The sequence below is a fragment of the Dermochelys coriacea genome, chromosome 7, assembly GCF_009764565.3.
Source record: "Dermochelys coriacea isolate rDerCor1 chromosome 7, rDerCor1.pri.v4, whole genome shotgun sequence".
NCBI classification, from domain to species: Eukaryota; Metazoa; Chordata; order Testudines; family Dermochelyidae; genus Dermochelys; species Dermochelys coriacea.
In genome coordinates, this window is record NC_050074.1 from 97,697,744 (window position 1) to 97,715,322 (window position 17,579).

Sequence of the window (17,579 nt, forward strand, 5' to 3'; positions counted from 1 at the left end):
CATGAAAACGTCCACACATATGCATTAGACAGAACAAACCTTTTTTTTTTTTTTTTAAAGAAAGGTTATAAACCCTCATGCTTCAGAGCATATGCCAGCCACAGAGTGATAGTGGTTAGTTGCCCTTACAGGCAGGTCAGTCCATAGATGTCCACTTCAGGATTTCTTTGAAGCATATTGTACTGGCTACTATCAGAGACAGAAAATGGTGCACACACTAACAACTTGTGTATACTGATCCAGTATAGTAATTCATATGTTCCTAAGATATATGTCAGGTGGGCAGGGTAATTCAGTGATCCAGCACTGCAAAGGCACAGTTGACAGCTAGTTTAAAATGTGTACCATCCTGGAAAAGTGAGAGATATCTGAATCAAAACAAAATTTGAAGTTGAGATAAGGACCAACTCTGCTAAGGACTAAGAGCTTTAAAAACAATGTCCAATTTTCTGTAAGCTATGTTGGGGTTCTCCTCAACTCTCAGTGTAAAGCCTAGATATTCCATCACTTCTAGGAAGACATGTGTTGGCCTGTCCAAAACTGATCCGTTGTCCAACAGCTATAACTCTAGAGGATTTACTAGTGTAGTCCCTATGTAATTTGTGGCTGGTATACCAGCAGAACCATACCTTTGGGGTTTGCATATGGAAACAGCCAGGTTCTTAAAGAATATTATCTTTGGAGTTGGTCACATTGGAAACAAGATGAAAAAAATCCATCCAAAAATCCCTTAATTCTGTGATATTTGTGGTCATCCAGTTACATAACTAAAGCCAGCTAAGCCAAGACAGGACTGATAAAATTTAGTTACCTCAAGCAACATTATGGTATGGAAATGTATTATGTAGTTCATTGTATTAATCAGTGCAATTGTGTAATACAATATGCCATTAAAAACATTGATTTAGAGGAAAATAGTTGTTGTAGTTTTCAACTCCCATATGCTTATTAACTGATCTAATCACCCTCTCAATTAATGATTATTACTCTTAGTGTATTAATAGTTTAAATATTATAATTGAATTGATCCTATTTATACATAGAAAACAGTACCAGAGCTTGAAGAGTTGTGCTAACAAAAATGTATGCACTACTTTTTTTTTTCTTTTTAGGGAACAGAAAATACATTGCAGCTTCATCAGTGGCCTACAAAGGATTTTCAAAGTAGTGGATCATCAGAAGGTCATTTTCTCCCAGGCATGTATTTTATTTTTGTCATGCAAAAATGAATAGTCTAATATTTCTGTGAGATGGCTGCACTAATTTCACAATGTTAATTTATCATTTGAATGTATTTCAAAGGTACTGAAGAGGATCTGACATTAAGAACATCCCTGTATGGGTTATTATTCCACATGTATGCTGATAAAAGTGATTGGGAGACAGGGCTAAAAGTGTTAGATGAAGCCATTCAAGTTCTGCCTCGAACTAAACATAGACTGTAAGTTGGTTGATCTCTTTTTTTACTGAAACATTTTAAGCATCCTGACTCTTGAGAAATATAAAAATATGGATGATATTTAAATATATATTTTACATTAATAAAATAGTATAGAGGTTGCCTTTTTGTTGAGCTGACAATTTTTATAACAGAAGACAATATTATATCTTTGCCTGCTTCTTCACACTGCTTTTGAGTATCAAAGAAAGGCTTGATCTTTGATTGCTTCTTGTAATTAAAGTGTTTATAATGTTTGTATAGGTCATTTTTAAAAAAGTTCCTAAGTAGGTTCTATATAACCTTTTCAACTATTTGATTATGGATCTTACTTTGCTCTGTTTCCTTCTCTTCTAATTACTATCTAAAGTCCAGATTTTAAAAGCAAGATGTTGTAAGAAAAGCTTTTTAGATGTGATCACAGGATGAGTTAGGATTCAAATTACCCATTGAAATGAAGTTGAGCTAAGGAGAATGAGATCTCAGGCAGCTTAGTCTTCCCTCTCTATGCATATGTACCTCTAATTTAGACTTTGTGCTCCTTTTGATCACTACTGTAATAAAATAATAATATAAAATATATAATCTCAGTTATTTCCCCCCGATTTTGTTATCCTTGCATTTTTCAATGAGAGTTCCACACATGTTTTAACCTCTCCAGCTCCCCTCTTTATTATTTCTTTGTCCTGACTAGTATTCATGACACCTGTCTATTTTATATCATCTGCCAAGATAGGAGCTTGCTAATGATATGTTACTTCTCTAAGTAAACTTTCCAGACAATGTTGACAAGCAAACACTGTGGCTTAACCAGTTAAGATAGTATCCCATCAGAGGTACGTTTCATATTTCTCCGTCAAATTCTTATGTCTCTTGTTCCTGACTTTGAGGTCAGGTCTCTTCATTGGTTACAGTGGATTCAGCTGAGGTTGTTTTGCAGGGGGTGACTTCTCACATAGCTTATTTCATAATTAAGTCAAAATACTATATTAAAACATTATATTTAACCTATCTTTTATTTAATGACCAGGCTTGTTGAACATCAAGGCATGTGTTGTCTGGTTGAAGAACATTGTTTGGCTAATTGAATGATTAGTTATTGTTCAGTTTGTTTTGCATAAAAATCCATGACAACATTTACATCTAAGTGTGTTGCTTGGGGCAGGACTACAATTTCACATGTCTGAATAGTTTCAGAGTAGCAGCTGTGTTAGTCTGTATTTGCAAAAAGAAAAGGAGTACTTGTGGCACCTTAGAGACTAATAAATTTATTTGAGCGTAAGCTTTTGTGAGCTACAGCTCACTTCTTATTTGAGCATAAGCTATTGTGAGCTACAGCTCACTTCATCGCATGAAGCTTATGCTCAAATAAATTTGTTAGTCTCTAAGGTGCCACAAGTACTCCTTTTCTTTTTACATGTCTGAATGTCTATTTCATGTTAGATGAGTGAGGGTGGAGGAGGGGGTCCTATCACCTTTTAAGATAAAATAACAGGAATTTGGACTTTCCCCAGCTCTAAATCCAGATAGGATAAAACTCTGAAACTAGACTATAAGCAGCCTAAGGCTCTGATCCTGCAAAGACTTACACATGTGCAAAGGCTTAAGCACAGAATTATGACAAGTAACAGTAGTTGAGGATCTCCCCTATGTGTAGTCTCATTGATGTCAAAGGAACTGATCATAGTGCATAAGGTTACATATGTGCATCTTTGCAGGATCAGGGTCTAATTTATTTTCTAAAGTTAAGGTTTATAAATATCCAGAGGAGCAGGGAATTTGACTTTTCTATAAAAGAAAAATGAGTAGTGAAGTGCAGTTACCTTCACAACTGTAACATACTGTAGGATACGGTGCATAATTTTACAGATAAGAAATTGAATAATTTCTAAACTTTTTTTTTAGCCTGATTTTCAAACATATGGTTATAGTGAAAGCAAGACTTGGACGTAATTTTATGATGGACATTCAGAAATTCAAGGATGAAAGTGAGGACTATTTGTCACATATGTGGCATCGTCTGGCACCAATCTCCAAAGACATTGTTGGGCAGTTAACCTGTTATCAGAATGCCATTGAAGCTTTACAGGTCTCTATGTTGTTAATTTTAATAGACTCTTAATAGAATAGAATATACAGCTCACTGCATGCATCCAATGAAGTGAGCTATAGCTCACGAAAGCTTATGCTCAAACAAATTGGTTAGTCTCTAAGGTGCCACAAGTACTCTTTTTTTTTTTAACACCAGTCAAGGACATTTTTAATGCAACACCTGGTCATTGTTAGTTTCAATTCTTTATCTTCCATTTGTAGTCATCTTCTCTCAGTCCTCCATTCTGCTGTCTCTCTGCTTAGCTCTTTCCCAATAGAGATGGACGATGAGCAAAAGAGAGTAATTTTTTTACATAATTTAATTTCTTTGATATCTCCATCACTTTAGAATTACACATAAGAGTAAACCATTAATTACATGTTCATTTAGCATTACTTTTCATCATAGTTTAAAATAGTTCAATTTAATAGAAAGAATAAATGTTGTGCAAATTATTTTGTCAGTTTGTTAATTTGGTGAGGGTTATTTTTCACAACTTTAAATTATTTTTCTGATGGAAAACCACGTGGATGTAGTTTAAGTCCTGGGACTCTGTGTCAACACATTTGAACTGCTGCCTGGTCTCTCTCAAGGCGGAAAAGGCCTAACAGTGACTAATTGATGGAGACTTTAATAAAAGAAAAGAAATTTAACTAATACTGATTTTTTTTATTACATTCAGTTAGACATTTTCCCTGATTAGGCAATGTCAGTAAATTGCTTGCTACCTATTTAAAATTAAATTTTTGCTTCCAAAAAAACTGACAAATCTATATAGATCTTAGTATCAGTAATTTTGATGTTACAAACTACAATATATGAACTAAATCATTCTGTCTTTTCTGTAGAAACAAGAAAGTCAGTGGCAGAAAGTTGATTATCTAATGGAATTTGCAGAATGGTTATACTGCAATAAGTTTCCTCTTAATGATGCTATTAAACATCTGGACTGGGCAGTAGATATCTTGCTACATTTGAAACTTGCCAAAGGACCTCTTGAGGAAGAAGGTGTGTAATTGATGTACTTATCCTTCAAAATAATTTCAGTACATGAATGCAGTATATGGTTTTGTCTTACTGTCTTTTACAGAATAAAAGCACCTGATCATTTTCAGTATATAAAAAGACCTTATATGGAACATGTTTCAGAGTAGCAGCCATGTTAGTCTGTATTCGCAAAAAGAAACGGAGTACTTGTGGCACCTTAGAGACTAATTTGTTAGTCTCTAAGGTGCCACAAGTACTCCTTTTCTTTATAGGGAACATGTTTCTTCATCTACAAAAGACTTAAAGAGGAACTCAAAATGAAAAACCTGAGCTTCTTCACTTAAGACCTGATTCAAAACTCACTGACGTCAGTAACTTCAGTGAACTTTGCATCAGGCCCTTAAACAAATCACAGAAGAAATGGAACAGGTTGACACAAAGATAGGTGCCAGAGACTCTCAAGAACCAGTGTTGATGTAAATAACTGGTTTGTACCCTTTTTACAGATTGCGAAATGGAGGCATAGAGAGACTGTCACTTTCCCATAAATGTTCAATGCAACGACCAGAGATAGAATCTGGCGTTCTGACACCCAGTCCCTTATTACAACTATGAAACTACACCCCATTTCTTTATCCCTTTACCCTATTTCCCTTGCTTTATGAAATCTCTGGGTAAAATTTTCAAAAGTGCCTAAGTCCCATTTTAAAATATGATTGTCAATGGGAAGTCAGCCTCCTAAGCACCAGCATGATTTTTGAAGAAGCAACTCAGACCCCTAAGATTTTACCCTTTGTAACCATTTACATTGCTAATGCCTCAGTGACTAGTTTGATAGAATGTTCCAGTCTATTTGAAGAAAACAACTAATTTCTAGACGAATGATGTGTGACATTAACTGACATCTTCTCCACTTGTGTCGTATTCTTATATAGATAGATGAGATGGGTCAAAAAAGAACAAGTGATGAGATGCAGTTGTGAAAGACGCATGATTCCTCTGTTAACATGCATAATTAAAATGGCACTGAAAATGTCCTATTCATATTTTTTTTCTTTAAATATTACTTATCATTGTTTGTGTAATGGCAATTTAAAATTAATCTCTATTCTTTCATGGTATTTCCCTTCCATTCCACGTAATCTTGCTGGTTGTTGATGAATGCTGGGCCCCTTTCATCAGTTCTCTTTTAAGAAGAAAAGCATTAACCATTTTGTATAAAAATGTATATATAGATTTTAATGGATTTTGAGAAAAATAAAACAAAAAAAGCAGATCAGATTATGAACTTATTAAAGTTATTCCTGCCCCTTTAGGGGAATATGGATATTTTTGTTAAAATCTCAGATCCCACAATCTTCCACATTTAACTCGTAACAGTTAGAGCAACACTCTTAAGGGGCCCCAGAACAGAGAGAATATATTAGAATATCCACCCTGTGGGCTGCTTAAACTAGGCACAATTAGATGAGGGTAGCCTTACTCTGCATTTCTTTGCTTTGTCATTGCTTAAAGTTCATTTTAAAGTATATTGTTATGTTTTATTAATAATTGAAACTATGATAGAAGTAATATTATTCTATCATAGCAAGGTCATCTTTGGTAAGTTGGATTTCCATTTTTCTAATAATGTCATCTTGCTGTCAATGGATTCTTTTTCATTTCCATCTCAGAAATGCAACTTTAAATAAGCCTTGAAATACTGTACAATGTCAGACCATTGACATTGTTTTTGTTGTTGTTTTTTAACAGAGAAAAACATCAAACAAGAAATACCATCTCCAGCAAAGCTGAAGTCAGACTTCAAAAGTGAAGTAAATGTTACAATTCCCCAAACTGCTAATGAAGATTTAAAAAACATAAGGCAATTGGAAACTTTGTTTAGAGCACATACTTTAATGGCTATAATTTCTGGCCATAGTTCACCTTATCATCAACAACACTGTTTGATGGCTTATACTTACATCATTCGTATCTGGCAGGTGAGAAGATCAGAATTTACCAATCACATTTAATTTATCTACTATATTAATACATAGGGAGAAAGTATTTTGTTATTTTAACTGTCTTTATTATAATACATCCAATTTTACAATATTGTTAGGATATAGTTTTACAGTTTCTAAGCTTTAAATTAGAAAATTATCACAAGAAACTAGAGAGTACCTCTGTGTAGTTCATATTCTTCCAACAACCATATGGGAGAAAGACAGTGCTCAGTTAAAGCTATTACTCTCTATTGGTGTGTATATTCTTTGGAGCCTGGGGATCCACTTTTTCTATGAATGGTTTCTAATCTTTACTATCTAAATAGCCAGGGTAGAATAAGAACCAGGATTGGTGATTTACAGAATTCACAATACTATTGGTGAGGAACAATAATTATAGATAGATAGTGACTTAGATCATTTCAAAGGTATGTCATTTAACTACAGGAATTATCTGACTCAGGCCTGGTTTACACTGGGTGGGGGGGATCAATCTAAGTTACACAACTTCAGCTACGTGAATAACGCAGCTGAAGTCCATGTACTTAGATCTACTTACCATGGTGTCTTCACTGTGGTAAGTCAACAGCTGATGCTCCCCCGTTACTCTGCCTGCGCATCTCGGTCCTATGCAATACCAGAGTTGACGGGAGACGCATAGATTAAATGCAATAAATAGACCCCTGCTGGATCGATCGCTACCCGTTGATCCAGCGGGTAATATAGACAAGCCCTTATTAAACCCTGTGAATTGAGTTGTCAATTACATTTTGTGATGAAACCATAACACTGATATTCACTGAGTGTTGTAATTCTCTAAAGTAATCACTTCTGGGTGTTCTGCAGCATTTCAGATCAAATTGAATGAACCTCATTAAATGTTGTATTTTCTCATTGATGTGGCTGCCTAATTTCCAGTGACATTTATGGAAAACATCAGAAGGACTGCACTGCATGTTAAATTTTTTTAATTTATTTAAATATTCGAAATGGTGAAAGCTGTACTTGACCTCAGTATATGCCACATGCCATCGTAAGTGACACCTGAGTGGTGTAGGTGAGAGATCTCCAAAATGAAGCTAGTATCCAAATCAGTATGTTCCAGGTTATATTATTGTTTTTCCAGTGATTACAAATGCTGGTAATTGCTTAATATAAAAGTTTGTAGCTGAATCCTACTATATACATGTGTTGCTAATTATCAGACATTCATTGTGAAATTAGTTTGAACTATGTAACATATAAACATTTGGAAAACCGGAGTTTTAGAAAATAAAATTCTGACTAACATTTCCAAATTTCACATCATCAGAATTTTTAATATTCTGTACTTGATTAAGAAAAACAGGATGATTTCTAGATAATGATAGTAGATGAATAAACATCAAAAGTAGCTAGTGCAGATATCAGTGTCTGTTATAGGACAATTGCAGTAGCTGTCTGTGAGCTAATGCTTATAGATCAGTGCTTCTCAGACCTCAGCAGTTCAGGAGCCAAATTAGCGAACATTACCCAGAAGAGCCACAGTAGTGTAAATTCATTGTTTCATTTACTATAGTACTACATATTCATATTTAAACAGTATGATGGGAAATAGTGTGGGTGGGTGGGTTCGTGTACACACACATATATATATATATATATATATATATATATATATATATATATATATATATATACAAGTTCTCACAGCAAAATGACTGACCAAGTATTATTATTTTATCAGCTACAATTGGTTAATACCATAGTAAAAGCTTCTGAATGCTTAATTACTTAGGGTGATGAATAATTCAATCACACAGAGTTTTAATATCATGTGCTGTAAAGAGCTGCTTGCAAGCCTCAGTCTGAGTCTCACTGTTATATATTAACATTGCTGTGAGCTTCAAACTTTTCATATAAAGCATTTTAGGATTGAAAATAAGTTGTTTATAAAGAGATACAGGAAAGCTTTCTAGACTGTGTGATGTGAGGCTTGTTTAGGATTAAAAATAGAGCAGATTTGATTGAAGATGAATGAGAAGGACATGTTAAAATCTTTTGAACTCTTCGGGGATCCTGATGCTTGTTTTCATTTCCAGGTGAGACTCTAGAATCTTAACACTCTTCTTTAACTATCTGTTAGGCAATGGAGTAATTTCTGAAAGCTTAAAAAAAACCATGAAATGTTAGATGCCTTTAAAAAAAATACATAGTGCCATATGGTAAAGACCCAGTGTGAGATCCTGATAAGTTATGGAACATGTAGCCAGTGTTCCAGTTTTAGTTCACAGGATGTCTAGTGGACTTTGATCACCTCTAACAAAAATTATTGTTCAAATGTCCTACCAAATTACTATCGTAATTTTTAGTCAAGATCAATAATAAAAAGAGTTTAGTAAGGAGTTCTCTCCTTCCTTGAGAATCAGAACATCAAAGCTTTGCTTCCACAAGACAAAGAGAGAGAAAGATTTTCTCCAGATACTTCATATTCTGGAGCTTCAGTTAATGCAGCATACATTATGCTACACTACACTTTTGCAACAGGGCAGACTTGGAAGAGCACGTTATATTTGTCTTTCATCTGTGCACAGGTTCCCAATTCATGGTGCTGTGAAAGTAAGGTGATGGTTGTAAAGTCCTAAATGATCTAGGTATTTATTTCAAAGACTGTCACTTTCTGTACCCAAACTGAAAGCTGTGTTCAATCATAACACATGAGCTGTTTAAGTGCACTGTGGTGACTCACGCTTCCATAAATGCTTGTAGAAATAATCATAATGTGAGGGTTCTAGGAGTCTTTGAAATTTTCTGTCTCTGGGAGAGTAGTTTTGAGTGAACATAATGGAGTGTGATTCCGTTTCTAGTAGCTAAGGACAGCACTTTAAAGTTAAATAATTGTAATTATTTTTCTCTAGGTTTCATTGTCTGCAGCAGGATCTATTATTAAAGCATTACCAAAATCCTCACCATCTTCCCAGAATGCACAGTCAGCCACACCTAAGAAAGATAAAGGCAAAAAGGATGCAAAACAAGTAAGGCACTCCTCTTTATGAAAAATCTAGATATTTTTACTTCAATAAATAGTGTTTCTTAGGTCAGTTCTTCACGCACAAAATTATAGAAATTGGCATTACAGTGGTAAAACTCACCACCTGCTGCTTTCCAGACCCCACAAACAACCACCCTTAAAAATAACCAAGCCCAAAAGGATGCCAAACAAATATGATCTTTATTTTTTCTCTTTGAAACAGTTCTGTTTAAGTAAATATTTATTGCTTATAGAAAAATAAACTCTCTAAAGAGTTCCTTTAATTAAAGGTGCAGTCTTCAGTTATGAAGGAGAAACCTAAACGAAAAGGACCAGTTGAAGCATTACCAGCGAGTGTGGAGGAATGGGCTAGCTATGACTGCCCTGATGAAGTTAGAGATGCTTTTAAACAGGAAACAAGCTGTTATGTTATTAACCAGGATAATATTCTGGTACCTGTAAGTAAACATTTCAAAATCATTGCTCTACTTTAGGAAAACAAAAGCTGAGACCAATCCTAGACATTAGTTTTTGTCTGTATATAGTCAATGTTTTTTGCAGACAGTTTTTAAAAAGACTTTTTTTTCTTTCCCTTGTCTGCTTTTATATTATGAAGGTGCTGTTTGCAACTCCATAATTATAATGTTCTGAAACAGGCTTAAAAGGGGCAACACAGTCCTTTTAATTCTGTAGGTGTTCTAATATTACGTGAAACTTTACATAGTGTTAGATTTTGTGCCATTTGAATTTTTTTGTTTGGATTTCTTTAAATCAAATATTATTAAGTAAATGGTCTTTAGTTAAAATTCCTTTATACCAGTTGGACAAGGTTGGTGAGAGAGACAAGCTTTCAAGCTTACATGGAGCTCTTCTTCAGTTGTGGGAAATATACTCAGAGTGTCACAGCTAAATACAGTGTGAAACAGATTGCTTAGCATAAGTTGTTAACACATATTTCAAGGGACTGACCATTGAAGGTGAAGTGGTCCGTTAACACCTCTCCAGTCAAAGGGGAGAAAAACAAGGGAGGGGGAAAGTCAGCGAGGTATGGGGGTTGTTAATGGGTTAGTTTGTTATAATAAACCATAAATCCAGGGTCTCTATTCAGTCAATGATTTTTAGTGTGTAGCAAAGTTATGAATTTAGCCTCGTAGATTTGTCTTTTGAAACTATTGTGCAGGTTTCCTTTGAGAATGAGGATTGATTGGTCAGATGTAGAGTGACAGCTTCATGAAAAATGTTCACACCAATTGCATATTCTTTTGTTGATATATATCTTTAAAACAACCTTATATCTCCTCAGCTGTTGGTAGAGGTGAATTTTCAGTGGATCTGGTATGCTAGCAAGTTTTTTAAAAAATATTTTTAAAAAATTTCTGCTGTTATTCATCATAACTGAAAATGTATGTACAACAAATAGTCAATGCATACGATTTTCTTCATCAAATATAAATCTCCATCAGCTTCATTTTTCTGGTAGATTTTATCCTTCATCAGAGAAGATGTGTATACCAAACATAATGAACCAGATTTGGACCAGTTATTCCCACTGATGAAACCAATGGGACTGGCCATATGAATAAGTGCTCATCAATAGGAGTAAGAAGTTCACAAACTAATCCATGGAAAATTATGCAAATCTATAAGTGCTGTATAGTAATTATGAAAATGCTAATGATAACAGTCATTTTGGCCTGAGGATCTTTTAATTCTTCTTCAAGGAGTGTCCCTATGGGTGCTCCACTTCAGGTGATCTGCACCTTGTGCCTTTTACTGGAGATTTTTGGTAGCGGTGCCTGTTTGGCCTGTGCATGCACTCCACACATCCTGGTACCTCATACTGAGGTTATATGGGGCCACTCGCACAAACCACCTCAGTTCCTTCTCAGCTGCCTTTGGCCTGAGGCGGAGTCTACAACTGTGCCTATTCTCTACTAGTATTCAGAATTCAGTTTGTTAGTTAGTATATAGTGTTTGTAGTTGTTGGAACAGCTGTTCCTTCCTTCCTTCCTTCCTTCTTTCCTTCCTTTGAAAAAAAAATTAATTTGTTATTCATGCATATTATTAGATAGTGTTAAATGTGTTTTGCCTTCAGTAGAGGTCAGTTTGTTGTTAATTTGCTTGGGAATGCCAGACTTCCTGGGATTCAAAAGGTGAATCTCTTGTTGTGAGGCTGTCCGAGTTATCAGGTAATCCCCCCCCTTTGCTGTTTGGGTGATACCCATATTCCTAATAAGTGCAAGATCTGCACTTCCTTCAAGAGTAGATCCCAAAAGAATAGGGAGCTCACGTTTAAATTTCTGATGATGGAGCTTTGGTGGACCTTCCTTTACATAGGCCTCCCACTATCACTAGTGCCCCCATCCACATCGACATCTCAGTCCCTGGACAAAGCTAGAGACATAGGTGGTATCGTGATACTGAATACATTTATGGTACCAAAGACTTCAGCAAAGGTAGTTCCAATACCTGCCTCTAAGCAGAAGGGAATGAGTAAAACTCCAAGAAAATCTCAGTCACTGACACACAAGAAGAGTATGGAGACCTCAGGTCCCAAGGAGAATTCCATGCAGACTCTGAACCATGTTGATACCACAAAGGCAAAGAGGAGTCAATTGTCTAAGACAGACACGGTACCAAGCTCAGGCACCACTATGCAGAGCAGCAGAGACAAGGTAGTGAAGAGTTCTAAGCTGAGCCATGAACAACATTCAGTACCAGTAACAGGAAAGTCAGGGGTAGCAAAGACCACTCAGGTGCTTATGGTACCAAGGGAATTGACACTGACTATCTCCCATGCAAAGGGCTTGGTACCAGCTTCTTCAATACCATAAGAACAGCCATACTGGGTCAAACCAACAGGCCATCTAGCCCAGTATCCTGCCTTCTAATAGTGACCAGTGCCAGGTGCCCCAGAGGGAATGAACAAAACAGGTAATCATCAAGTGATCCATCCCCCAGAGTCACACTCCACAGTTCTTCACTCAACCCACTCTTGGACACCATCATTACCGCACGAATGTAGGTACCCTGTGGACTGATACTATCTTCGGAACCGAACTCTCCTCTGTTAATGAGTGCTGGAGGTTTGTCAACATCAAGACTCTCTTGTTCATTGACCCCGCTATCTCCTAAACCACCACGTTCACCCTCATTTTTCTTGTAAATGGAACAGCTATCTCCACTGTTGGTATATGTGGAGGAGGAATCTTCAGACTCTCATGTATGTGTCTAGGGTTCCCTTATCTATTCCCGTACATGCTGCTTTCCCTCTTGTACTGATGTAGTACAGCAAGATAAATTTGAGATGGAACCCACATGGCAGGCACACACATGAATGCCTCCATTTGGGCCCCCCTCAGATATGTAAAACAGCAGAAATTCAGGATGGTGATCAGCATTCCCTCTAATTTTGACACATCACCTCCATATTGGTGCACATAACAAAATTCATGTGATGGGGGTGGGCCAAAGGGTTCGGCGTGTGGGAGGGGGCTTAGGGCTGGGGCAGAGGGTTAGGTTGCAGGGGGTTAGGGCTCTGGCTGGGGGTGCGGACTCTGGGGTTGGGCCAGTGATGAGGAGCTCAGGGCTGGGGCAGAGGGTTGCTCTGGGGGTGGGGCCGGGGATGAGGGGCTATGTCAGGGAGAGAGGACTCCCCCCATCTCTCTCTCCCCACAGCAGCACTGGGCTGGGGGGGGCAAGGGGCCTCTCCCCGCTGCGGAAGCTCCGGGACCGGGCTGGATTGGGGCTGGGGGAGAGGCACCTCTCCCTGCCACAGCCCTGAGCACCTGCATGGCACTTAATAGGCTGCTGTGCAGCTGCTCAGCTTAGAGGAATTTAGATAGCGACCCTTGCAGCAATAATTCCCTCGTTAAAATTAGGAGATTGGTTTACGACTCTCAGCCAACAAGACTCACACACTTTCATGTTGCTATTTACCCTTCACACAAAAGATTTCTTCAATTTTTGATCAACAATGAGCGCTGCCCATATAGGGTGCTTTCTTTCAATCTATCTTCTCCCCAAGAATATCCTCAAAGATTTTGGTGGTAGTTGCCACCCACCTATATCATTTGGATATAGTATTACCTTATCTGAAAGATTGACTGATCGGGGCACATCATGTCAGGAAGTGTTGGCAGCAATAAAGATGATGTATACTCTGTGTGGCAGCCTGGGCCTCCAAATAAATCCCAGAAAGTCAATTTTTATTCTAACACAGCATCTAGACTTAATAGGAGCTTTCTGAATGCACAGACAGAGCAGCAGACTTCTTGCTCTAACAAATCTCATATCCAGGATTCAGGGAAGTCCTCAAGTAACAGTAGGAGATTGTCTTCAGCTGCTTGGACACGTCAGCTTGTGTCTTTGTAGTGTAACTTGCCAGACTACATCTCAGAAGTTTACAGGGATGACTGCAAATGGTTTACAAACCAAGAAAGCACAGTCTAGACAGGTTACTATCTGTTCCCCCAGTGGGTTATACAAACACTAAACTGGTGGAAGGACCCAGCTCAAACATGTGCAGGTGTTCCATTCTTCCAGAATCTGTCTATGACAGTCATAACATCAGACACTTCATTTTTGGGTTGGAGGATGCATCTGATTCAGAGCAAATGGTGACTACAAGAGCAGCTTCTTCACATAAATCTGGAATTGAGAGTAGTCAAAAATGCTTGCTTACACTTCCTACTGCTAATTAGGTCCCAGTCTATAAAGATAATGACAGACAGTGTGGCAGGCATATATTACATCACTGTCAGAGAGGAGCACATTCCCCATCTCTCTGTGCTGAAGCAATAAAATTGTGGAATTGGCAGACAGCCAACTAGATAGTCATCTTAGCTTCATATCTCCTAGGTATTCAGAACACCATGGCAGATGACCTCAGCAGACATTTCTCTTGAAATTACAAAGGGGAATTAAACTCCCAAATCCTCCACATGATATTCCTAGTCTGGGGAGTCTTGGCAGTCAATCAGTTTGCCATGGTAGCTAAAGCAAAATGCATCAGCTGTTGTTCCAGAGGGGGTCTCAATCCCCAGCCCCTAGGAGATATTTTCTCATTTCAAGGAAGTAGGGACTTCCCTGTGTATCTCCAGCAATACTGTTACTGTTAAAGATCCTCAATCAGGGTCACGTCAGGGTCATAGTGATTGCACCAACGTGGCCAAGACAAGTTTGGTATTCCTATCTAATCAGACTAACCTTTTGCCCTCATTGGAGACTTCTGATCACTTCTCTCCTCCTGACTCAGTTGAACACTTCACCGCAGCCTGCAGGTTCTGAGGCTCCAAGCATGGTTCCTCAATGAATCTAGGAATAGAAGAGGTTTCGTGTTCATCAGAGGTACAACACATTTTATTAAATAGTAGAAAACAATCTACAAGAAATACTTATCTCCAGAAATGGAAGCTTTATTCTCTTTGGTGTAGCAGTCATCAGATTTCACCTATTCTTTCCTCCCTTCTCAGAGTATTGGATTACTTGTTGGAATTGGAAACATAGTGTGTTTTCTGTGAGCTCTATTGGGGAACCCTTAGAAACAATAACAACCTTTCATTTACACACTGTTGCTTTTTGTTTTTTTGTTTTTTCCGCTCTTCCTCACCAAGCCATGGTAAGATTCCTAAGAGGTTTGTCAAATCTCTTCCCACAAATCAGAAGCCCTGCTCTAGCTGAGACCAGAACATAGTGCTTAATTGCCTGTGAGCCATCAGCTACATATTCTTTGTTAGATCTGTTAATGAAGATGGCTTTCTTGGTAGCTATAACTGGAGAATTGGGAGCTTTAATGGCTGGAGAACTGGGGGCTTTAATGGGAAACACTCAATCCCCCCCCCCTTTGCAGCATTCACCAGAGAGAAAGTGTCGCTGAAGGCCCATTCCAGATTTTTACCGAAGGCATCCTTGGAGTTAATCAGACTATTCATCTCCCAGTTTTTTTCCCCAAAACCACATTCAGACTTGTCAAGAAACCATATTCCGTACCCTAGATGGTAGAAGAGCCTTAGCTTTTTACTTAGATAGGGCCACAACTTTTAGAAGATCTCTTTGAATATTTGTCTCCATTGTGGACAGAAGTAAGGGTTTGGTTATTTCAAAACAGAGGTTATCAAAGTGGATCTCTGTTATGACCAAGCTCAGCTTCAACCCCCTTCAAGAATGATAGCACATTCCACTAGAGCACTTTCTACTTCTATAGCCTGACATAAGGATGTATCCATTGCAGACAACTGTAAAGCAGCAACATGGTCCTCTTGCATACCTTGTCTAGTCATTGTGCCATGGTGCCTGTCGCAAGATCAAATGCGGCTGTAGGCAGTGCAGTTCCCTCTTCTGTATTGGACTCTCTCTGAACCTTGCACCTCCTTAGCGGGGGTATTGCTTGGGAAGCACCTGAAGTGGTGCACCCACAGGCACACTACTCAGAAAAGGAGAGGTTACTCACATTGTGCAGTAACTGGAATTCTTCAAGATGTGTGTCGTTTTGGGTGCTCCGCTACCCTCCCTCCTTCCCCTCTGCTTCAGAGTCTCCATTGTGAGACTTTGCAATGGAGGAGAAACTGAGGGCAGTTTGCCCACATTGCCCCAGGTAACCTCAGTGCGGGTCATGAAAATGTGTGGGGTGCTTGCCTGGGTCAAATGGGCACTGTTACCCAAAATCTAGGGCATGAGTCAAAGAAAGGCATGAGTTCACCTGAAGTCGAGCACTCACAGTGACACACATCTTGAAGAACTCCAGTTACTGCACAACATGAGTAACCTCTTCATCAAAATGCTAGTGGTAACAGATGGCCCACTACCTGGGTCTCATAGCTCTGGTTCATTAGAGGTCAGAACTTCAAATGTCATCTTCCATACCAGGAGGAAGAATATGTTTGTTTCTTGTACAACTCGTTACCAAATAACTCTCATTCCTCAGTCCCTCTTTGCCTGCGCTTGGGTTCAGAATTGCATTCAGTTACTGCTCCTTTTTACATCAGCTTTTTGTGGGGAGAGATAGGGGAGTTAGTGATTGTCTGCCAGTTCCTTAGCTAAGTGCTGACTATTTTCTTTAATACTCTTTTTGTCTTTTAAAGCACTAACCAGCGATCTGCACAGAGCTGTAACTGAGGTATTTCAGTGGCTCAAAACTTAGAATTGTAAAATTCTGATCTGTTGGGCATCAAAGACTGAAGTACAATTAAGCATGTCTTAATACAGCCATATGTATGTCTGGAGGATAAGATTTATGTCAGGAATTTTTGTTTAGCTTGTACAGTTGAAGAAAGAAGAATGTATAGTTTAAATTAAAAATACCAACAATTGGAACAGAATTTATTATATGTTTTTTTATTTTTAGACTTACACTTTATATTTTATGGACCTTTTGGCTAAGGAGCTGCAGAAAATTTCTTGCAACCACCTTACTCTTCCCATCTTTCAGCTGGCTGAGGTTATTGCTCACGATGTTGTGGAAAGTAAAAGTCTGTCTGATCTGTACCATCTTCGGTTTGTATAAGTTACTTGCTTTGGCTAAATGGGAGATGTTTATGAAAAGCCATACAAGCCCCCTCCGTTTTGTACACTGATCCTCAATTACACTATGTAAACCGTCCCTTTTATGATTTATGTTGTTTTACCTTGTTCATGATTTTAAAATTGATTTGTCCTCTTTATTAACATACATAATGTTTAACAATATTCAGTATGGTTTGTTTTTTCTCTTCTGGCATGAAATCCAATAAGGGTACCTATATTATTAAGTGCTATGTCCCAAAGTAAGTGTTTACAGGATTAGGCAAATCTCCAAATGAAAAGTGTTCGTAGTTTTTTTAATGCTGAGGAATTAGGAAACAACCTCATTTTTTTAAAAAGAGACATACTAATTAAATAGTTTAACATAGTTCGAAGCCTGCTTGCATCCACACGATGTATTGAGTAGTTGTGTCTTTCTCTCTAACTGCTATACTCAGATTTGCATGCTCATTTGAAGCAACAATTCTCGTTTTAAGGGATACATTTTCAGATGGCAAAAATTCTCAGCTCCCCACTTTTTTTTTATGCTTCTGTTAAGAGCAT

At 37.8% G+C, this 17,579-nt stretch overlaps 1 protein-coding gene across 4 annotated transcripts in view; it reads left to right on the plus strand.

Moving 5' to 3' along the window:
* The window catches only part of CFAP46 (cilia and flagella associated protein 46), a 160,970-nt gene that overhangs the window by 93,748 nt on the left and 49,643 nt on the right, over window positions 1-17,579 (plus strand). For 3 of the 4 annotated variants that reach the window (XM_043519351.1, XM_043519353.1, XM_038411160.2), the window contains exons 26-33: window positions 1,113-1,197; window positions 1,303-1,441; window positions 3,344-3,527; window positions 4,379-4,538; window positions 6,270-6,499; window positions 9,403-9,519; window positions 9,806-9,973; window positions 16,861-17,009. In XM_043519351.1, coding sequence (XP_043375286.1) covers window positions 1,113-1,197; window positions 1,303-1,441; window positions 3,344-3,527; window positions 4,379-4,538; window positions 6,270-6,499; window positions 9,403-9,519; window positions 9,806-9,973; window positions 16,861-17,009 — 1,232 coding nt within the window. The remainder of the gene's footprint in view (window positions 1-1,112; window positions 1,198-1,302; window positions 1,442-3,343; window positions 3,528-4,378; window positions 4,539-6,269; window positions 6,500-9,402; window positions 9,520-9,805; window positions 9,974-16,860; window positions 17,010-17,579) is intronic. The other variant, XM_043519352.1, reaches the window with a different exon arrangement.